General features: G+C 41.7%; 1 protein-coding gene across 4 annotated transcripts in view; it reads left to right on the top strand.

Annotated features, from left to right (window-relative positions):
* Positions 1-22,783, top strand: part of NOS2 (nitric oxide synthase 2) — a 29,853-nt gene that overhangs the window by 1,066 nt on the left and 6,004 nt on the right. Inside the window, exons 2-20 of one of the 4 annotated variants that reach the window (XM_069033070.1) lie at positions 3,335-3,448; positions 11,888-11,976; positions 13,314-13,487; positions 14,149-14,245; positions 14,819-14,941; positions 15,031-15,179; positions 16,632-16,794; positions 17,196-17,287; positions 17,674-17,815; positions 18,219-18,358; positions 18,914-19,088; positions 19,401-19,502; positions 20,105-20,299; positions 20,644-20,726; positions 21,029-21,173; positions 21,406-21,510; positions 21,669-21,718; positions 21,814-21,988; positions 22,449-22,581. In XM_069033070.1, coding sequence (XP_068889171.1) covers positions 13,381-13,487; positions 14,149-14,245; positions 14,819-14,941; positions 15,031-15,179; positions 16,632-16,794; positions 17,196-17,287; positions 17,674-17,815; positions 18,219-18,358; positions 18,914-19,088; positions 19,401-19,502; positions 20,105-20,299; positions 20,644-20,726; positions 21,029-21,173; positions 21,406-21,510; positions 21,669-21,718; positions 21,814-21,988; positions 22,449-22,581 — 2,176 coding nt within the window. In that variant the 5' untranslated portion in view covers positions 3,335-3,448; positions 11,888-11,976; positions 13,314-13,380. Of the gene's footprint in view, positions 1-3,334; positions 3,449-11,246; positions 11,977-13,313; positions 13,488-14,148; positions 14,246-14,818; positions 14,942-15,030; positions 15,180-16,631; positions 16,795-17,195; positions 17,288-17,673; positions 17,816-18,218; positions 18,359-18,913; positions 19,089-19,400; positions 19,503-20,104; positions 20,300-20,643; positions 20,727-21,028; positions 21,174-21,405; positions 21,511-21,668; positions 21,719-21,813; positions 21,989-22,448; positions 22,582-22,783 lie in introns of those variants that run through there. The other 3 variants (XM_069033069.1, XM_069033068.1, XM_069033071.1) reach the window with 3 other exon arrangements.

The raw sequence follows: 22,783 nt of genomic DNA, 5'->3' as shown, positions 1-22,783 counted from the left end.
AGAGCAAGGGATAATGTCAGTGAAGGGACACAAGTATATTCATAGCCTTCAGTTTCTTTTACTGCAATGAGGAACCCATTTCTGCACCAGTTCTCGTAAATGATGGGCTGTTGATAGGTGGTTACAGTAAGCAAATGATCAAGGGCCAGTCAGAGGTGGTGTCAAAGCCCTGGGTTTGTGGCCTCGCTGCATAAGCATTCGGTCACCACCCTCAGTTTCAGTGTGGAAGAGTATCCTGTGCCATTGGCTAGCCCAGGGTTTTCGTTGTGTTGACACAAATGTAATAACTATATTCTGCCAACAACACTTTTGCAGCTGGTTCCACTAAGACCTTGAGTCAATAACTTCTCCTAGATACTCCACAATTAGGAGTTGAGTGAAGTTAACAGTTCAAAGGCTGTGTATGGGCAGCTCTTGATTAAGGTAGCGAGGATTTCACTGGAGGCTTGTTATGCAAGAGCAAGACAAACATTAGAACAAGGAAAGACAGTTGGGAGACTTCTGACTAATAAAGAGATATCATGCCTTACATTCTTGAAGTATGGAGAAATGAATCATTTAAATCACTTTACAGACTTATCAACATCCAGTCTAAGGCCAGAACCAGCACTGGTCCTATACTTTCTGTTTTGTGTATACATGGCCTTGGAAACCTAAAGCTGAAATTGTGTGGAAATAATCTGTACAATACAAATATGGAAGTAACATGTCAAAACATGGAGCAGTAGCAGTGGGTTGGTCAATGTATTTTGTTTAGCATTTAGGTTCCTGCTCTTAAGCCCACAGAGAAATGGTAAAGACCACTTTGGTTATTAGCAGCCTTGGAGCCTCATGCAGAAGCTTCCCCGTGTAGTGAAAATCTTTCCCTTTTATTTATTTTTGTAATTTATTTATTCATTTCAGGTTTTGGTACGGAAAAAATTGTAAATTTGTGGTTTATGTAATATCCAGGATAGCATTCTGCCCTTCACGTGGCCAGAGACAAATACACTTCTGATCACATTCTTGTGTCAGAAGTGTTATTGATTTCCATTCACACTCACCACCAAAAGTCATTTGAGCCCTGTGGGTACTGAATAGAATATTTCCAACCCAGGCTAGGCCTTGCTTAGAACCATTTGTCAGTAATGGAATATTCTTTAAATCATTCTTTAGCACTTTGTAAACTTTCTCACATGGTGGGTTATGTCACAGGCATTGCTTTTTGTTCAGGGACACTTGAGCACGAGGACTTGATGCTAAACAAAAACCTCTCCTCCATGGTGTTTGGCTCATTTTCAAATGTCATAAGGAAGTGATCTTTACTGGGATGCTGTAAAGAAGAGGAATACACACTATTTCTGGGAGAATCAAATAATATTCACTCACATCTTTTTTAAAGGGAACAGTTTCTTATTTGTAATAGCTTTTAACTTGGCATTATAAATTGTGCCTTCATATAAAGCTCTGATAAGCTGCAAACTGAACAGGCAGCACATGTGCGAGTCTTAAGTATTCCATATCATATTATCTATTCATTGTGAGAGTCCTTGACTTTAAACTGTAAGAATGAGTCTTTAGACCTTTATATTCCACAATGTCATGTCCCTCAGTGTCACCCCAAAGAGGTGATTTGAGGTGAGCAGTGTCTTGGTCAGAGCAGTCTAAAGCAAGTCCCTGACACACGACGCTGCTGGACACAGACCTGCACTGCCCACTTGGTCTGTCCCTTTCCTGCAGCCTTGCCTGCTGATGTACCTCTGCTGGAGCATGAGCCAGCTGGTGCATCTTTCAACTTTTGTATTATTTGATTAATTTATCTTATACTTCTGTCAAGCCAGGTTTTATGAAATAGTGTTAACTGAAGTATACACTAGTCATCAAGTACTCCTTTCAGCTTGTGATTAAGCAGGGCAGACACGTTAACTTTAAAAAAACCCTGCTCTTTGAAGACTGTTTTCTGTTTTCCTCACAACTGTGTTTGATATTTTAAATAGTTTTAAAAGTTTAGAAGCAGAGGGAGGCATCTGTCACTTGCACCTAAGAGCTTAGCAATGTTTGTGTTTGTCACTGTGGAAGAGGCCCCTGCCATTCCTCACTTCACTTTTAGAGCCTGAAGAGGAAAGCTCTGGGGCTGCTGTTTGCTGTCCTCACCTGCGGACACTGAACTTTCCCATTCTGTAACTATCAACCTGGGTGACTTTTGCCCCAGAAGAATCTGCCTTCATGTTTTGCATGAATCCATTTTGAAAAGGATTAACTTGATTTTTGTTTTTTTAATCAGCAGCTTCTGAGCCAGCTTGGTTTGGGTGCTCCCCAGAATCATTCCGGCAAAAGATTTCCCAGCCCATTGAGTCCAAGTTGTGCCCGATCCCCACCTTGTCCCCAGCCCAGAGCACTGAGTGCCATGTCCAGACCTTCCCTGGACACCTTGAGGGATGGGGACTCCAAACCTCCCTGGGCAGCCCCTTTCAACGCTTGAGAACCCTTTCTGTGAAGAAACTCCTCTTGATGTCCAACCTGAACCTCCCCTGGCACAGTTTGAGGCTGTGTTACTATCCCATATAAAATATTTTCCTTCTGCTGCAGCTACACCACTTCAGACTGAATGGCCTTATTACCTGTGGGCTTCCTTCTTCTGGGGTTCAGCGTCATCTGTTTAAAAAACACTGCACTTCATGTCTTTTTATTGTTACAGCTTATTTTTTGCACCATCTCTGGTATTCGGTCTTGTTGAGAGAAGTTTAAAACTGCTGGTGTTTTGATTAATATTCTCCCCTTCTACAGAATGGATTTTAAAAGATGGAAAATTGACAATAAATTCTTGCAGCTGATGAGGTTGACTCATGTTCTGCGTTAAAATCACACAGGATCTGGGATTTTCTCAGTCTTGCTTCAATTTCTTAGCAGTCATTTAATCTACAGAAAGCTGTATCTCAGTCTGAAACAAGGAACAAGGAAAACTGTTTCAAAACAAACATCAAACAGAAGTTAGTCTGGAAAATATTATGTCATGATGGACACAGGCAGAGGTTGTATATTTTGGAGCCTGATGCTGAGCCAGTCTGAGGACTGACTTTTCATGCTTAAAAATAGAGTATTTTGGTTTCCACAATTGCGCAACTGCAAGGGTTGCTTTCTCTTTTATTTTCTGTTTTCCCCTCCCATTTCTAGAGGTCTCAGAAATGGTGTTTACAGTTTACAGTACAGAATGCAGACACCTGTTGAGTCTTGGAGCTTTCTCTCCCCTAAGACGTCTGTTGAGTTTGTCCTCTTCCTAGCTGGAAGTATCTCACAGAGTAATTTGCAGCTTTCTGGCCAAGATTTCAAAAGTAATTCTTGGATTGCTTTTTAGGTGCTTAACTCAGGAGACCTTCTAAGGGCACACAGCAGCCCTCAGACAGGTTGGGACTCGGGACAAGCAGCAGGAAATTGCTTATTCTCCGCTAGCGTGGCTCCGCGTTAGGAGGTACTGACATGGTAATGATCATTTTGCAACTATTTCAGAACATGGTTTAAAAATATTGGGATCTCCAAACCCTGCTCCCAACTGACAGAATAGAGCCTGTAGGATGTCACAGTGACACTATGCCAAGTCTGGTAATTTCTAGTTGATTAAATGCAGTGAAAAGGCATTCAGGGTTTATTATGAAATTTGAGATTGAGAGCTAATCCCTGCACTCTAACTTCATTATCCTCATAAGCAAAGGTGCAGACTTTATAGCTCAGGTAATTATACAAAGAATGTACACAATATGAGTGGTATTTAGCATAAAAAGTAACTTGAATGCAATCCATATCTGGCTGAGAGACGAACAGAACCATAAACCCTTTGATCTAACAATGAGACTTTGAAAGGAACAGATTGTGTACAGTACTGAACCTGTAATCTGCTCACTTTATTGCACTATATGGGGCGGGCCTTATTTATTTACTACTTAGGAAGTGTTTTCAATTTTATAAGTATCTGAAAGAAATCACAGATCATAATTATGCAGCTTTGCTGCACAGAACTCTGTAACACTTAAGAACCTCTGGAATCCACAGGGACTATTTGTTAAATGGGAGACACGAATCTTGCCTTCGTGCTCTATCAAATTCTGTCTTGGTCTATACTAATGAAGGCAGTCTAGATAATGACTTATCAAGACGTTTACTTTCCATGCTGTTCTTGGGTTCTGAGCCAAAGCCACTGGAATCAAAGGGAGAGATTCCCATGTACTTCAGTAGCATTCACCATCTTAAACCATTTTTCACTGCCTGGAATACTCAGAGGAATGGCCCTGACTTAATCCTGGTTACCAGAATTAAAAGTGAAACCGTTTTGTTTATCCAGTTTTACAAAACACAGTGTCTGGCAGGAGCCTGGGTGGACAAGTATAAGAGGTGGATGTAATGCTGAAGGCAAATATATCCTCCACAAATCAGGTTGGAATCTGGGCCCAAAGGCATCACTCTATGTGAGGGGAAGGCAGAAAGAATTCTGAAATTTCTTTGTCCAGTAATTTATTTCTTTCTTTTCCCATGCTCATAAGCTCTTTTGGAAAAATAAAAGTCCTGCTGCTGCCTTTAGTGCTGAAGAACTGCCTTTTTTCTAGTTTTCAACTTTATCAATGTTAAATCCAGCAGTCCATTTAAAATGAGTTGATGGTTTGCTGGTCAGTGGTTTATACTGTACTCATGTGTGTCTCACCACTGACCTGGGTCCTTCCTTCTCCATGGTGCACTCACTTTTGCTGGTTAGTCAGAGATGGGGTGGTGTGCTTCTTGCAAAATTATCATCCAGCTGGGTAGGAACTTATTACAAGACCCTACCAAAACCACGCACGAGCTGTCATTTCTTACATCTTTATCCAAAGGTGTCAGACACTGTGTGGGCAGAAACTTGAGAAGTCACCTTTTCTGCAATGGTCGTTCTGCCAAATCAAGACATTAACTGTGAGGATTTATCTCTCATGAATGTGAAGTCATTGCCGGGTGCCAGTTGTCTGCCTTTCACACATGCAGCTTTGCTCTTCCATTGAAAAGAAATGGGATTCCAAAAGCAAAAACGTGGGAGAAAATCGGGATCAGAGATGTTATGTTGGACAAGGACTTTGACACTTCATGGAAGTACAGAAACAGTTGATCCCCAAAAACCCCACTAGGAAGAGGAGCAGTGTGTTCTTTCAGAGAATTGCCAGATTGCACTTAAGTCTTCGAGGCTGGTACATGAGAAAAAAGAAGGAAATGACATAGTGGTTTTCAGCTTGCGCTGGTCAGAAAGGTCTCTTGAGCTACCTGAACCTAATGGACAGTGTTGTAAAGTCACAGAAAATTCCCCTTTATGTTCCCTTCTGCCAGGTTTCAGATGAATAAATTAAAAGTAGTCATCATAAGAACAAGATGAGGCAAGAACGTGCTTTTGACCAGAAAACTTGCTATTTCTGTCCCTTAAGTGAAGTACACAGTTGCATCAGCTCCTCTTGCTTTGGTGGCTGTGGTGCAAATACCCCACACTGCAAGAGTGGGGTGAAACATTTAGACTGCATGAAGTAATTGTTTTGCATCCTATCTTTTTGGAAATTGAGACAAAAATTGTTATGGCTAATAATAGCACCTGCTAATTAATCTGTAACAATCCTTTGATGTGTGTACTAGGACCACTTATTACAGATTAACCCCTGTGACTTAACCCACTCCACAGAGCTACCCATCACTTTCTAGAATCTGACCTTATCAACACATATTCCTCCACGTCTCTTTTTTGTATTTTCAGTAAGTGACTTTTCGAACTCCTGAGTGGTGTCTCCCGATCCAAATGTAGCTTCAAAGACCATCCACCTCTCTGTCAGTGTGGTCAAGAGTTGTCTCAATCAGCAGTGTGTTTGCTTGCTGAAAGAAAACCAAGCTAAATAGTCTGTCCCTAGCCTGGAATTCCTATAGAAGGAGAGTGAAGGAAAAGCAGCGCAGTTGGAGTATCTGCATGCTTCAGTGGTGAACTACTGAGTCCAGCTTGGACCTCCAGTGCACAAAGAGCGAGTTCAGTGGAGGCCACCAAGGTGATTTGGGCTGGGGCACGGTGCTGCCTCATGAGGAGAGGCTGGAGGAACGGGGCTTGTTCAGCCTGGAGAGGAGGAGCAGCCTTCCGGTGGCTTTCAGGAAGTCACTGAAGAGATGGAGCCAGGCTCTTTGCAGGGGTGGGAAGATGAGAACCAATGGGCAGAAGTTAACATGAGAAGTCCAGGCTAGGTATAAGGAGAAATTTTATCCCCACAAGGACAGCGCAGCAGCAGAGTAAGTTGCACAGGTTGCTGTGCAGTCTTCTTCCTTGGAAGTGCTCAGGACCAGTCTGGATCAAGCCCTCACCTCACAGCTGACCCTGGCAGGGGCAGGAGGTTGAACTAGATGAAATGCTGAGGTCCCTTCCAACCTGCCTTCTGTGAACTACGCATGACATCATTTTTTATTGTTATAGGAGTCATATTTGAGGAATATTCCACAAATCCCAGCACTATTCAGTGTTCCCTATCTCAGCAACTGCCTCAGGTTCCCCTACATGTTGGGTTTGCTTGATAGGCAGTTCCACATGAAGAAATAGATGTTTTATTCAGTGATGGAGGATTAATGAGAGTATATGTGACCATATTCCCAAAGCACACCTTGTGTATGTGACAGAGAGCCACAGCACCAGGGACACAGGTAAGCACCAGCTGTAAGCAGCCCTGTTGGGGTGAGCTTGCATGGAAAAGACTGCTCATTCCCTGCTGACTGACAAGGTAGGGTGAATGTTTCTCCAGTTACATAATCACTGGATGATAACTAGCAAATTAAAAAAGGAGAAGATGTAGTGAGAAGGTATGTTCTGACTGAAGCCTTTATTTAGATCTGTGATAGGAGACAAAACTTCCTGAATTAGTTCAAAGATTCACTCCATGAAGTGGAAGTGGCAGCAGCATGACAGAAGATTGTGTTCTGGGATGCTCCACAGAGACCGAATGGGGAAATTGTCTGTATTTCAGTGTGTAAGTATTGAGCTGGACTTGCAGCTCAAAATCAATGAAAACTGACTAAAAATACTCTGAAGATACTGGAGAATGTGCCATGGAAATAGTCTTTTTTGATAGGTGAAGGCAGATAGTTGCTAGAGAAGGAGCTGTAAGCTCACACCCCACAGCCTCTGGCACCATTTCCCTAACGGGAAGGGCAGAGGGGAGGTGATTTCACTCTCACGGAAAGTTTTGAAAATGTGATAAAATTCGCACAGACACTGAAAGTTGTGCAGATGTAGGCAAGACTACCCTAACTGTAGCGCTTAGCAAGAAGTCCTTAAAAACGATTTTAAGTAGTAAAAACGTGCATAAAGATAAAGCAGAGCCATAAAATTACCTGAGAAAACCCCTTTCTCCATCCAGGAAACATGGAAAGCTTGCCTTGGTGTAGACCAAGTTACATTGTCCAAAGTGTGACACCTGAATGTGCAGGAAACAACTGAGTAGATAAAGGCAGGTGTAAGGAAAAGAGACTCAGAGGTCACCAATAAAGAGAAGCACATAAATTTTACTAAAATTGTTTTAACAGTGCTGTGTGGTTTTGGAGTAAAAATGTCCAAGTTTTTAAATTCAGAACTGAAGTTATTTCTATACTTGAATATTCTGTTCTTCATTTTGGCCCAGAAATTTATGGCTTGTTTTTTGAAAACCAGTAGTCAAATCTCTTCTGTTACCTGTCCTTGGTTAGAAATTCTACTGGCCTCAGCCAGTGCTCTGTTACTGAAATTGGAGTTTCTTCTTCAGACCATGCTTTTACTAAAGAAGACATTTGCAGCTCTATAGTTCACTGTTATTTTTCAAGCATAAAACTATTTTTGCACACAGTAATCTCGCAATCATTTTTTTTCCTGTTCTGCTGTGACAAGCGTGGATTGCAGGAGCAGAGGTACCAAACATTGTTCTATACCTCTTCCCTATCCACATGCCAGGTTTTCCTTATGCTCCACACAGGGACATCTTCAGTGTAGTGAAATGATGTCCAGGAGTGCAGGACATAGAGCCCAACCTGTGAAAGCTACGTGCAGGACACCAGGGCTTAGGCCCAGTCAACTGCTAATTGCTATTTTGCTCTTTTTTTGCTTTAATTTTGCCTTTGCTGCTGCAGCTGTGACAGAGGATCCCATGGGTGAGTCAGGAGGTGTCAGCAATCGCTTCTGCCTGAGCCAACGTGCAGCCAGGCACAACAAAGTCTGGCTATTGATTGTGAGATGGCTTTGGCCCTCCCTCACTTCCTCATCCCTGGCAATTTTGGGGAGGGTGACTGATGAGGGAATTCTGTTCTTTCTGCATGTCTTGAGTTTGGCCTAACTGGCAGTGAGCAGACAGGAAGGGATGGGTTTACTGGCACGTCTGCAAATTTAGCACTCTCCTTAACTTTCATTTTCACCCTCAGATGATCACACAAAATGAGAAATTTTCCACCCTGCCCTGCCATCATTTGACATTCAATCTTCCACTGGAGAGCAGGATACGGCAAAGAAAACATTGCCCTTTCCACCCTAAACTGCTGCTTTAAATGTACCTTAAATCTGCAGAAACTAAAAAGGAGTCCGGACAGGGCTGGGATCCTGCTTTTATTTGCATATTTTCAAGTACCAAGGCCTGGATCTTTTATTTTGTTTTTGGTAGAGCTGTTATCCCCACTTTATCAAGAACATTTTGAAATAATAAAGAAGCCAATGAAGAAGGGGCTACAGTTAATGGTAAATATCTTAAAGCCCTTAAAGGAATAGACAGCAATCAGAATACAAACCAAAAAAACCCAGAGTTGCCACCTTGCAAAGTTTGGGGGAAGATTCAAACCAAACAAATTGTCTTTGAGAAACGAAAAACCAAACCAGTGTAAAAGAAGATGACTGACAGTAATCAATGAGAGGAGATATTTGGGAACAGCAATAGTTGTTTTTAATTTGTATCTTTGTCAGAAACCACCAGACATGAGGGAAGTCCTAACAAATCTGAGATGCCAAGTGTTTACAGGGGCTGCTGCAGTACTGTATTTTTGTGCTGTCACGTGCAGCACTGCTGCAAGATCATCATGGAGACATCTCAGACAATAGTTGCATTAGTTAGGAAAAGGGAGTAAGAAAAATTTCACTAATAACCTGTGAAAAGTTGGGACAGTTGAACATCTCTTTGGGTTCCATGAAGTTGGGAAGATCAGCCCTTCTTTGTCTCAGTGTAGTAGTTCTTTGAAGACTCAAAATGTCCTGTTCTCAGAGGAGCAACCTTACAACCAGAGCTTGATTTGTAAATGTTTTCAGGAATATGACTTCTTGAGCTCATGCAGAATCTTGGAGATATGATGTATAATACCAGACACAGAATGTGACTCATTTGGAAGGAAATTGCAGAGAGCTGATTCTTGAGGCTACAGACCATCAGACACTCAGAAACAAAACAAAATTTAACTCCAGGTGACAGCATGGTCAGCATGCCATTGAATAGGTCAAAGTCTGCTCTGAAAGGGCACCTCTTTCATCAAAGTTAATGCAAGGAAAGCAACCAGTTCTTGCACTCTGATATGACAGAGGCAGAAGTGGCTGTGCAAAAATAGGAAATATGGGCAGAATTGGTTTTCTGAAGGAAAAGCCTTCTAAGCACTGTAGAATATTTGTAGAAGGAGTGTCCAGTGAGCTTGTTTAGTTAATCTCTGGTCTGCCTGAGGAATGAATGGTTCTCTCTTGTTCTTACTGTACAGAGGGATTTTTATTATTGATTTTAAGTGAGTAAAAAAACAGGTCCTGTTTGAGCAACTGGAGTCATTAAGCAGTTCTCTGAATGGCTGTACCTCAGCCAATCCTTTTAACAATTCTCCTAAGGAAAGATGTTTCTCCTCCTCTGATTATCCCAAATCTGATTTTTCATATCCAATCCCTACATGATCTTTCCTAGATTTCAGCAGTCCCAAGCACAGGGAAATAGGAGGGTGAATACTAAAAGCTTAGAACCCATCGAATTCAATTAAACTTCTACTAAGATATCTTCTTCCTTATAGTACTAGACATTAAGACTGCCCATGTTCTATAGAAGAAAGAGGTTAGTAAGAAAGGGAAGGATGCAAAGAGAATTTTTAAACCCTGTTACCAAGTAGCAAATGCGAAGAAGAATGTAGAGGCAGAATTATCTGGCATGGCATTGAGTTGCACAGCTCTCTGTTTCTGCCTGCTCATTACATCTGGCTGATGACTGGAATATTTTAAACAAAGGGATGTCACCTGCTAATTCCAGTGAGGGGAAAGGCACCACATTAAAGAAAAAATCCAACGGTGAAAATTTGTGAACGGTGGATGCAAAGCAGCACAGGCTTGATAAAGCCAAGCAGATGAATGCTCAGAAAACTCAGGTCTGTTTATCAAGAGATTCATCTCTAGCAATCCTGGATGAGATGCACACAGAGGATCTCGTGCATGCACACGTGTGCACAGCACTTGCTTTGCCTTTAGAAATGCTTTACACAATCACTTAATGTTCGTTTTCAAATAGAGAAACTAGACACAGAGAGAAGAAAACACCTTGCCCAAGCTTGCCCAGTAAAGGAGTGACAGATGAGAAAAAGACATGTGTTTCCTCATTTCTCTGTCTGCCTTATGCCTCATTTCTGTAGATCTTTGGTCGGCACCTGTAAATCTTTCCCTTGTTATCAATGTACCTCATTTGACTCATTAGTCAGCAGATTTATTACCATCTTTAATTTGTAAACCATTTCCTTAAAACAGCCATACATAATATCAAGAAACAAATAAGGCAGGTCAAAATCCTTGCTGGTGCACTGTCTGGCACCACACTTGTGGGCTGCAGGTGCCTGACAGCACTGGGCACTGCTGCCAGCCCTGTCCCGGTGGGGTTCTGCTTTCCAGACTGCAGGGAGAAGCCTGGTTTTCTAAAAGGTACATGTTCACATGCTGCTGACACTGAAAATCTGCTCAGCAATCCCATCTTCCTCACCCAGCTGTCCCCCTGGTATTCCCACATACAGCACAGTTGGGAATGGTTTGTACTTCAGGGAGTTGCATCTTCCTTCCAGTATTCCCAATACTTTGGAAAAGCACCAAGGAACAAATCTCACAGGCAGCAACAGGCAGAACAGGGAGCTCTGGAGAGCAAGAAATTCTACAAATACTCTATTGAGAAAGATCCTTTAAAACTTGATCAAAAGTAAGGAACTGTATGTGTGTGAAACTCAAAATACCTGTCCTTAGTTATAGGCACGTGGTTAAATGCTTTCCTGGCCTGTATTGGAAAGCTCTACAGCTCTGTAACATTCCTCTTGAAGTTGCTCACTCTCTTCCTGCAGCCATAGGTGGTATACAGGAGAGTGCCTGGAGACTGGCCACACCATGATAAAAGCTGTAAGAAGCCTTTCAGCATTTATTTTTTAAATTTTAACACTGTGTGCAAGGTTGCAGTGTTCAGTGTGATACCCTGCTCTTTCCAGGAACACAAGCAGGAGTCAAGGCTGCAGCACGCTGAGGGAAGGAAGGGATGCTGGCAGCATCAGGAACTGTCTCCCTCCCTCACACAGGTTATGTAATGCTGCTCACGCAGCAGCCACACACCCTCCACTTCTGCAAGCAATGCAGGATGTGTGGGGAATCCCCCTTATTTTGCTGTCCATGTCCAGCCTTCCTCAGAGCTATTTTGCATACATGGTCCAGGACTATAAAATCCTTTTTCCACCCCAGAGGGATACAGAGCCTGAGAGGTTAAAGGCAAGAAACTTTGACAGAGAGGAGTCTCTCCTGGCAGGGTTGGGAACATCTCTCACAAAAGCACGGTAAGAAGCACCATGTCCCGGTGTTCGTTCTGCCATTCATTTACCGCAGCTCACAGGTAAAGTAATTATATGGCAAACTGTATCTCTTTTTCTGTATTAGGAGCAAAGTGTCAGACTCAGTCTCCTGCTCCAGTTCCAAGCTGTCCAGCTGCTCTGGAAACTTTGTCCCTCCTTTCTGCTGATATAAAGGTTTGTGCATGTAACAGGTAACACTGTCAATGCTATCCACAGAACCCCACGGTGCAGGACACAAAGCAGCTTCTTGCTCTGAGTGCCAGTGAAGGGAAATGTGAGTCTGCTCTCTTTCTTTTTGCTTTTTCTTCTTTTATTAAATTATTATCTTTCTTTTTTCCTGTTATTATTTTTCATCTTTTTCCTCCTTTCCCTCATTTTCTTCCTTTTCATCCTTTTTCTCCTTGTGTATTGTTTTTATGTTTGTGGGGAGTTTTTCCCTTTTTTCCTTTCTTTCCTTCTTTCCTTCTTTGTTTCTTTCTTTTTTTTCTTCCCCCTCTCCGTTTCTTCTCTATTTTCCCCCTGTATTTTACAAAATTGTATAGTCACATGACAGCATTTTTTATTGCAGAATAATAATTTAGATTTGTTCCTATTTTCTAACTGTTGTATTTCATTTAATAAGCATTGAGAAATGTTTATTACACATTATTTATTTCACTTGGAGTAGCAAACAATCCTAACACCTTGCAGTTTCTGTACAGACAGTTGGATGCATTTCTCTCCTTGTGTGACTTTACAGCAGACAGTATCTTCAGAGCTCAGCATAAATTTAACTTTTATTGTAAAAGTAATAAAAGTATCAAAATAAGACATAATTTACATCAGGAATATGTGACAATCTATATTTTCTTCCTTTGTCTTTAGCTTTTTGGAAACATCAGGTTTTGATTTCTCTAATGAACCAGATTCAAACACTGGGGCTAGTTCTTTCTAACCCTGCAATTTACTGGCTTGGTCTTTCTCTTCTGTCACACCTTCCCTAGCACAAAATCCCTCATGTTCAGAAATGAGCAGAAAATGTATGCTAAAATGAATCATATAAACTTGGTACACTCTTGTGTAAATGCTATGTGTTACATGCAAATAAGTGCTACAGATCTTAGAAACCATGGACTTCAGCCTCTCAGAATCCTGTTTGTCTCTGGCAAGTGGATGCATTGCAAAACATTTTGGTTAATTTACGAACAAGATTTTTTTCATTAATGTGTGAATAACACAGCAACATTCTCATCCCTTTTGTAAGCTTGTGGTCTGCTCAGACACCAATATTTGCTGCTTTACACTACCACAGGTCATCTGAAATTCTCTTGCCAGTATTTTAGACTAGTACATGGCTTCATGTTACACTGACAAAGTGTTAGTTTTAGTATCACTATTCTAAGAATCAGGCAATAGTCATTTTAAACACAGGATGTTAGATCAGATCAGTTAGGCTGGTGAGTTTCTGAGAGATGTTAGAGGGAGTTGCTCTCTTGGGTAAAAACTGACCTTGTTGGTTTTTTTATCCTTAGAAGTGTTCCCACATCACACAAAACAAGGTTCAACACAGTGAACTAAAACCACAAAAAAGCATACAAAATGCTGTGCCCGTGGCAGTTTGTGTTCAAACCTCGTGCTGCCAAGAGCCAGTACCCCAGAGAGAAGGATATCAACAACAACGTGGAGAAAAATAGGAAGATCCATGGGTAAGATCCTGGTTTTTAACGGTTTCGTAGTTTATCTTTGATTTGAAAAGGGAAGATATTAAGTGGTTTGGGTTCTGGAGAAACCTGAATGGAATAATGTTTCCAAATGTTTCCAAAACACTGATATTAACCATAGAACTGTGGGTGTCTGGGTGGTGTAACCTGGCAATGAACATTAAACTCTTGTGTCTAAGTTATACAGTCATTGAGGATATAAACAATCTTACTTTCTCTTTCACAATCTTAAATTTATTTGATGTATTATAATGGTTTCATGTAGTCTAAGTCTCAGGAGGTGTGTATGCTATAAAAATAGCAAAGTGATTATTTATACTGTAAGTTGGTGAAGTAGTTCTGTGATGCAGTTCATACAAGACACTGTATAAAATAAGTTGCACGTGCATCTTAAACTTCTCAGTCTTCAGGGTGTCACTTATTTCAGGTTTCATATACTGTTTTCCTTCCTTTCCTTCCACACAGTGCTCTGGGAAGGAGCTTTACTACTAAATCCTGTCCACTCCTATCCACTGCCACTGCTGGTTTATGGGCTCAGTACATATCTCAGAGACAGCACTGAGCATCTCCCACTGATGCTGAAAGCAAAGCCTAACATAAACTAAGCACGTTGCCTTGTACTGAATTTTCTTTCTCTCTATTGAAGCTCAGAAAAGGATGATGCCAAATTGTACGGTCCAAGCAAGAAGCAGATGGAGAAGCTGCCCATCGTAACTTCGGCAAAGGCCAGTGAGGGAGGAGAGGTCTGTTCCCAGCATCATTATTTGATAGTAGCAGCTCACATGAGTGGTGCTTGCTGCTCAAAACTGCTCCAGGTTCTCCTATGAGGTCTGACTATGGTTGCAGGGGGTTAGGACTGCTGGGAGATCTTTGGGTGGAAGTTCTTTTCTGACAAAAATGGAGCATTGGTAAGATTTAAAGGAAGAGGTGACCTCATGGGGACTGAGATGCCTGATTCCTTTATACACCTTTGCAAACATTTAGTAACAAACCTGTCCTGTTTCTAAAACTGGTTCACTGTTTTCCTGAGACTTTGATTATTATGTTCAGAGATGAGGGCTTATTGAAATTACAAAGGTGTTTGCAGTGGCAGATACTGTTTGATTAGTACAAAAATACTTTTTTACCCCTATTTCATATCAAACTGTAGATTAGCTCAGTAGTTTTGTAGTCAAATACTCATGTTGGAACAGATCACATTTATATCTAGTTTCTTGAATTTAATCTGAAATATTTTGATGTTAACATAAAATTTAAAATGAAAGATATTCAATAGGTCTGAAGTCAGTATGCATTTTTATCTGTTCTCTGTCCAGAATCTCCCTCCAAATGACATCAAAGTTTCAAACCAAGTATCAGGATGTCCAAGACATGTAAAAGTAAGAAACTTGGAAAATGGATCCAGCTTTCTTGACACACTACATCTGACTGCAAAAGAGGTAAAATGTGGAAACCTGAACAGGGACTTTTCAGAAATTTGAAAAGAGACAGAATGCAACACTGTTTTTTGACATTTTATTGTTTTCAGGTTATCAACTGCCGGACCAAAGCCTGCCAAGGATCACTTATGACCCCAAAGGGCCTGGTGAGAGGTACCAGAGATGGGCCAGTTCCACTGGAAGATCTTTTACCTCAGGCAATAGACTTCCTCAAACAATACTACAGTTCATTTAAAGAGTAAGTCACATTTATTTTTAGTATAAAATCCTCTACCTACCTGTCTGTCTGTGAGCCTCCAGGAGGGTTTCGTTTCTTCACAGCCCTTGGTAACTATCCTGTTTTATAGCACACATTCAAAAATACATAAGGACTATTAGAAAAGCTAAATAAAATTGTCATTGCACTTCATGTGCTCCATCTGCCAATCCAAGATCTTGGGAACACAGGGAAGGACTCTGGACCATGCACTCCTCAGCCCCATCCCTTTGGAGTGTGCTACATTCCGGGACATTGAGGACTCTCCGCCAGAGCGTTACCTTCTGTTTTCTTGGGATCAGCTGCACTCAGATCAGTCTCAGACATGAATAATGTGGATAATGCCTTTTGTTTGTGCTGTTCTAAATATCTTTTTTCTGTGTTCCTCTCAAGGCTTTAGCCAAAGATTGGAAGGCCAGTGTTGCTTCTCACCCTTGCCCTGTGCTATCAACATAAGCTCACTGAGCATTCCGAGAGGGGGTTGTGTTTTCACAAAAATGGCCATGGTGCAGGGGCATCTTGTTGTAGGAAATGCTGGAACAGCTGGTTGATGTCCAAGGGCTTGCAGTGACATTCCACATGATGAGCTTTCAAGAAACAGTTCAGTGTTTGCTCATCCCATTAGAAAACATTATCAAACTTTCGAAAGGACTTAGCCACATAATGGCGACTTCTTTAGACACTCTGAACTCTTTACAAATCTTTCTTCCCTCTGAATCTTTCTGAAAGTCCCTGTCTTACACATAGGCTGTCCTCACCAGCCTATTGCATTTGCACATCTCTGTGTCTCTGCTCATGGCTGTTTGATCACATTGATTTACACTATCTCACATGCTTGCCCTTGATCTTTCATCTTGCTGAAAATGTGAAAACTCTCAGACAGTGCAGGGTATTTTCATTCTGTCTGTAAGATAACAAAACAATTTTTGTCTCTTCTGTGATAAATATTTTCTAATGTTTTGACTTCACTCTCTGTTATCAAACTCAAGAATTTTAGAGTTGGTTTCCCTGACAAAGGAATTGCTCAGCACTTCCTTTTAGGAATGAAAATCCTACTTACATTACTTGGAAGAGCCGTGGCCTTGTAAAAACAATGGAACTTTGAGAGGACAGTCACTCTCAGCCTACATTTGCCCTGTTCTCTGGTTTTCATTTGCTTGTGATTTTTTTTTCAAATTAATCTATAAAATCCAAATTTAAACCAAAAACTTGCACAGAATAGCTTGTGACCAATCCATGAATGTAGTGGGTGGTGAAAGGATGGTGTCACTATTTGAATTTCTAGTCTGTTAGTTTCTTCATGAGGCCAGTAAGCTCTGTCATTGCACTCCATAAGGACAAGTCGTAAAATCTGATGCCAAAGTATAAAGAGAACATCTGCACTTTGAATGAAATTCTCATTGTTTCTTTTCATGGCTGTTTCCTGTTCAAAAGGCCAAAAATCAGAGAACAGCTGAGCCGACTGGAAACAGTGACCAAGGAGATAGAAGCAACAGGAACCTACCACCTGACAAAGGATGAGCTGACCTTTGCTGCCAAGCAGGCCTGGAGGAACGCGCCCAGGTGCATCGGGAGAATCCAGTGGTCCAATCTGCAGGTGAGCTGTGGCTCTACACCTAAGATGTGGCCAAATAGTCCTCTGCTGTGACTCAGAAGAATGTCCTTTCCTTTGGCAGAACATGCCACTGCTTCGACTGAGGAGGACTGCCTCCTGTTCATATCAGGAGATTGGTTTTTTTGTAGTTCTCTGCTTCATGGCTGAATGAAAATGTGTAGCAGTGTGAGTGTAGGAACCAGGTGTATCATGGAACCAGGTGCATGTTTTGGTCCTTGGTGGATGGTTATGTGTGAAAATGATGCATATAAGGACTATGGAAATGAACCTTTCCTAGAGGAGCTACAATCTTTCCATTCCTTAGTTGCATAGGAAAAATAACAACCTTGCATTACTGTTTCAAAATTAGTCTTCTTCTTTACATTTCTGTTGGAAACATGCAGGTGTTTGACGCACGGGACTGTAAAACAGCCAAGGAAATGTTTGAGCATATCTGTCGTCATATTCAGTATGCCACAAACAATGGGAATATAAGGTAGGTCTCTTTAATTTTAATTTTAAACAAAAAAAATCACATCCAGATCTAGCATCAAAAACACATGAAATGGTCTATCTAAACATTTTGACAACTTGTCTCTGCTCTAAATTTTCCTGGTACTTACATGTTCCTCTCGTGTTCCATCAACCATCTTGAAACTGTATAACTTTCATGGCTGATGTTGCAAAACCTTTTGCAGTTCCTGGGGAGAAGAGATAATTTGAAGATTCGGGGAGGTGGGTAAAGAGGATGAGTGATTTTATTCCTACTGATATTTATTTTAGAAATGTAAAACATTTTGTGTTGGCACCAATTTCTGTGTGAGTAGTGAGGATGTGTTTGATGTGCTGCTGTGGTGTAAAGGTGTGCTTTGTCCTGGGCAGATCGGCCATCACGGTGTTCCCGCAGAGGACGGACGGGCAGCACGATTTCCGCGTGTGGAACAGCCAGCTGATCCGCTACGCTGGCTACCAAATGCCGGATGGCTCCGTCCTTGGAGACCCTGCCACTGTGGAGTTCACACAGGTACCGCTCCAAACTCACCGCCACAGCTGCTTCCCACCTTGGCTAACCCACCTCCCTGGGGCTTTTTTCTCACATGTGTATGCTGAGAGAGAGGCAGGTGAGGAGTGAATGGGATGTTCTGCCCCACAAGTTCTAGGTGCAGGCTGGAACAATAATTTCCTACAGTCCTGATACAAAAGTGCTGCCCTCCATCTCAGAACAGGGTGAGCTAATACTGTCAGGGGAGACAACCAGGGACACAACCAGTACGTCATCAACATGACTCAACATTGTTTGAATGGGAAAGAGAACCTTCTTCATTTAGAATTTACCTCAGCAGGTTTCAGAGGGTTAAAATTCTTTTGTCTTCAGATCTGGAGGGGAAACCTGAAAAGAACACAAAATGTGCTTTCTGTATTTGCAGTTGTGCATCGAGCTTGGGTGGAAGCCGAAATATGGCCGCTTTGATGTACTTCCACTTGTTCTCCAAGCAAACGGCCAAGACCCAGAAATATTTGATTTACCTCCAGAAATTGTCCTCCAAGTGCCAATGGAGCATCCAAAGTAAGCACACAAGTTTTAGATAATTACATTTTTGCCTCTGCCTCACCTTAGCAGGTTATTGGGCTGCCCCTGTGGCAGTTATTTTATGAGTTCTTTGTCAGGATGAAATGATGGTAAATTATCCTGAAAGATAAAATGCCTGTTAAACAGTGAAATGAGATTTAAATTAAGGAAGCAAATGACAGTTTTGTTGGAAATCTTTTTTCCCAATCTACATTTCAATTATATTCAGAACTTTAAAAATCATCATTTCTTATGCCAGTGTAATACACATGTAAAATATGGCTGCACTCATAACAAAGTGTTTATTGCCTTTCTCTCGTTGTTTTCTTCTTGTTTGCTTTGGGCCTGGCCTGCAGATTGCAGAGCTTTGTAATATGATTCTGCAGTTCCTGTAGCTGGTGATTCCCAATTACTGCACTGAAAACTCCTGTGAGTTTCAGCAGACCCTGCCCGAGGGTCTCCCCTTAGAATTGGTACTCTTTATCTTCCTGGGCTTCTCTGGTTAAGGAGGAAAGGGCACACAAATAATAACTCAAACTGCTCGATTGGCAGGTATGAGTGGTTTAAGGAGCTGGACCTGAAGTGGTACGCGCTGCCTGCCGTGGCCAACATGCTGCTGGAGGTGGGAGGGCTGGAGTTCACCGCGTGTCCTTTCAATGGCTGGTACATGGGAACAGAGATAGGAGTGCGGGACTTCTGTGATGCGCAGCGCTACAACATCATGAAGGTAACCTGCTGGAGGGGAGCTGGGCTGGGCTGCAAAGGGAGTGAAGGAAGAGTTTTGAAAAAGAGACACTATTAGTGTTCACTGGGATGGGAGAGAACCACTCCCTGCTTTATGAAACTGGAACATCCAGAACTCCAAAATTCCAGTTTATCTTTAATCTCAGGTGTTTCTGCTGCTATCACTTTCCTCAGCATGAGACTGACTCTTTCCCCTTCTGCACAAATTTTTCCTGATACAAAAGTGATGAGATCATGGGGTCTAAGTCCCACACGGTGAAATTGCTTTTCCCTTTTCTCTCTTTTGCACATGAAGGAGGTAGGGAGGAGAATGGGGCTGGAAACAAACAAACTGTCATCGTTATGGAAGGACCGAGCTGTTGTAGAGATCAATGTGGCTGTGCTTCACAGCTTTCAGGTAAGTCAAGACTGTGGGATCTGGAAAGACACTAAACATTCACTGTCCCTTTTTCCTCTCACTCAGTGGAGATGACATTATAATTCCAGTAGAGTTATTCTAGATTTACACCTGGGAAAGTAGAGGAATCCATATTTTCTCACAGGTAAAGGCAGAAGGAAAAGGAAAAGCAAAAGAAAAGGAAGTTAAGGGCAAGACTTTTCATCCTTTTAACATGTTTAACATGGTCTGTGTTTCAAAACCTATGTAAATTTTATAATATATGTATATGTATAATATTTATTTTTATTTTCAATTCCAGTTTTATTTAACATATCACAACAACATGAAAAGTGGGTAAAAGTGAGTCAGAGGCTTTGCAGCATGCACTCCCAGTGCTGCAGAGGTAAAATGCTGATGTTAAAGAAAAGATCTAAGAGTTCTTAATCAAAGGCCCATGCCGCAATCTGTATCTTTACAGTAATTGCTGATAGTATTTATTTCCCAGCCCTGAGTAAAGTCCTTGAAATATTGACCAAAGCAAGAGGATTACTTTAGCTACACCAGGCAGAAGGGCAGAATAGGGTTTTTAATGCATGTTTTTCTTTTTGCCACTGTTCTAGAAACAGAATGTAACCATCATGGATCACCACTCAGCCTCCGAGTCCTTCCTGAAGTACATGCAGAGCGAGTACCGCGCGCGGGGCGGCTGCCCAGCAGACTGGGTGTGGATTGTGCCTCCCATGTCAGGCAGCATAACCCCTGTATTCCACCAAGAGATGTTGAACTATGTCCTCACTCCCTTCTATTACTACCAGGTACACATCATCAAAAAGAAAAACCGACTAGCGGACAACTTCAGAAGTGCAGATGTGATACGGGACCTGAGGGAGTCTGGGTGCCACGCCTTGGTTCATGAAAGTTCACTAGACAGTTTCAGAAGTAGCAGACAGGAGTTATTTTATGTGGGAGGTGCTGTAAGTTCTGTTGAATTCTCTGGCTTTAAGTAAAATGCAGTTTAATGCACCAGAGACTGATCCCATATTTGCACTCGGTGGATTGTATATACAGATTCTATTTGATCTGGCCCTTTAAAGATACACAAATTGTTTATTTACTATTTTGCATTCCTTACCTAAAGCTTAACTTTTTTTTTTTAAAGGTGGATGCATGGAAAACACATGTGTGGCATGATGAGACCCGGAGGCCAAGGAAAAAAGAAATAAAGTTTAGCATCTTGGCAAAGTAAGCTGTTCAAATAAGATTCTTCATGCTTTCTCCAACTATTCTATGTTTCTGTTCTTCTTCTTTAAAAGAAAATACTACAGTAGGGACCACTTGGGTGGTTTGAATCATAGCCGTACCTGTCCACCCTGAGGTAACATTCCTATCTAAGGTTCTTGCTCAGGGCTATCTAGAGTGTGTTGCTTCTGAACCATCTTCCAAGGGAAAACCATGCTCAAGCTCAGTCTTTTCTGGCTTGCTTGTGAATCAACCTGAATTAGTGTAGCTCCATTAAAAGTTGTCTGTGATTGTTCTTTCCCCAGGGCTGTGCTCTTTGCTTCCTCACTCATGCGAGGAGCAGTGGCCACCAGGGCCAAGGTCACCGTGATCTACGCGACAGAGACGGGCAAGTCGGAGACTCTCGCCAACAACCTGGGCAGCCTGTTCAGCTGTGCCTTCAGCACTAAGGTGAGCAGCACATATCAGCCACACCATGTGGAGACAGGAGTTTGGCTCCTGCAGGCTTTTCCATTCCCCAAACCTGTGTTTTGAATGTTCGGTAGATATAAGTTGGACCAGAACTTTGGTTTTGTATTCATTTAGCATAATGAATTGTTAAGTTTGGTCAGCAGTCATCTGAGATATCTAAGGCTAGTTCTTATGTCTGCTAGCAATATCTCATGAGTTTTATTCCTTCCAGATTCTGTGCATGGATGAGTACAATATTTGTGACCTGGAAAAAGAAACACTTCTTTTAGTGGTTACTAGCACTTTTGGAAATGGAGATTCTCCAGGTAACGGAAAGGTAATGTTCACCTCAGAAGTGTGCGAGACTCAGCTCAAAGACCAAAGACAAACCTTTCATTTGTCTCGTATCCTTGAGTAAGATATGGATCGGGTCTCACTTCTGTTTTAAATCAGAGTATTTTTCTAACCTTAAGTATTTTATGAATTTTTATGCAGACCTTTAAGGACTCCTTGCTCAGACTGAAACTGCTGGGAAAGAAAATTAGGTAAAAATACTTTGTTGTTTGGTTTGCATGTGATTGAGTCCTTTTGCACTCCATGTAGCATAACCCAGCAATCTTCTTTTCATCTCCTTCTGCAGATATTCTGTGTTTGGTCTGGGATCCAGCATGTACCCAGAGTTCTGTGCCTTTGCTCATGCCATTGACCAAAAACTGGCCCAACTTGGGGCTGCCCAGCTCGCTCCAGTGGGTGAAGGGGATGAACTCAATGGGCAAGAAGAAGCTTTCCGCAGCTGGGCAGTCAGTGCTTTCAAGGTGATTGTAGAAATACAGCTCATATTCTTGTCATTCATCCATTCATTTTAGTTCAGTTCCCATAAAAGATGAGGGAAAATGAAGGAAACCAAACATCTAAATTCATATCGGAACTTGGAACTCCCCTCTTCTCTACTGCTTGCCTAACTTGGAGAGGGAACTGGGTCCCTTTTCTATTATTTTTTAATATCTACACAAAATTGCATGAACCCTTTTGGATAAGGGAAGGCTCAGTATGAATAAGTGTAGCATCAAACATCTGAATTTTTTGCAGTAGATCTTTTTTAGCTATAGTGATATAGAAGTGGAACCTTACTGAACTCACTGAACCCACACACCAGAAGCAATAAAAAACATCAATCTGTGAAACTGATAGCTCCTTATTAGGATTATGACAATGCTAAGAATATATATTTTTTTTATTGTGAATAACCTTTATTTCTGTGGGTTTTTTATCTAGACTGCCTGTGACATTTTTAACATCCGTGGGAGACACAGTATTCAGTTGCCTGACATCTACACCTCTGAGGAAAGCTGGGACCCTACCAATTACAGGCTAGTGCATGACTCCCAGCCCATGGACCTGACTAAAGGTATTGCTCCCACTTTCCCCTCCCTCTGCCTTTGCTGCTTCACAGGGGCTGAACTGTGAAGCTGAACTTGGCCCTGCTCGATGCTAGAATGCATATAATGTAGTGCATGATCAGATTTAAAAAGACACTGGTTTATACTGCATAAGTTATCTTTTCCAGCACAATAACACTGGAACTATCACACATTTAGACAGCCCCAGAG

This window comes from Aphelocoma coerulescens, chromosome 19, assembly GCF_041296385.1.
Source record: "Aphelocoma coerulescens isolate FSJ_1873_10779 chromosome 19, UR_Acoe_1.0, whole genome shotgun sequence".
Lineage (NCBI taxonomy): Eukaryota > Metazoa > Chordata > Aves > Passeriformes > Corvidae > Aphelocoma > Aphelocoma coerulescens.
The sequence above is the reverse complement of the archived record's forward strand: the minus strand, read 5'-3'. Positions and strand labels throughout refer to the sequence as shown.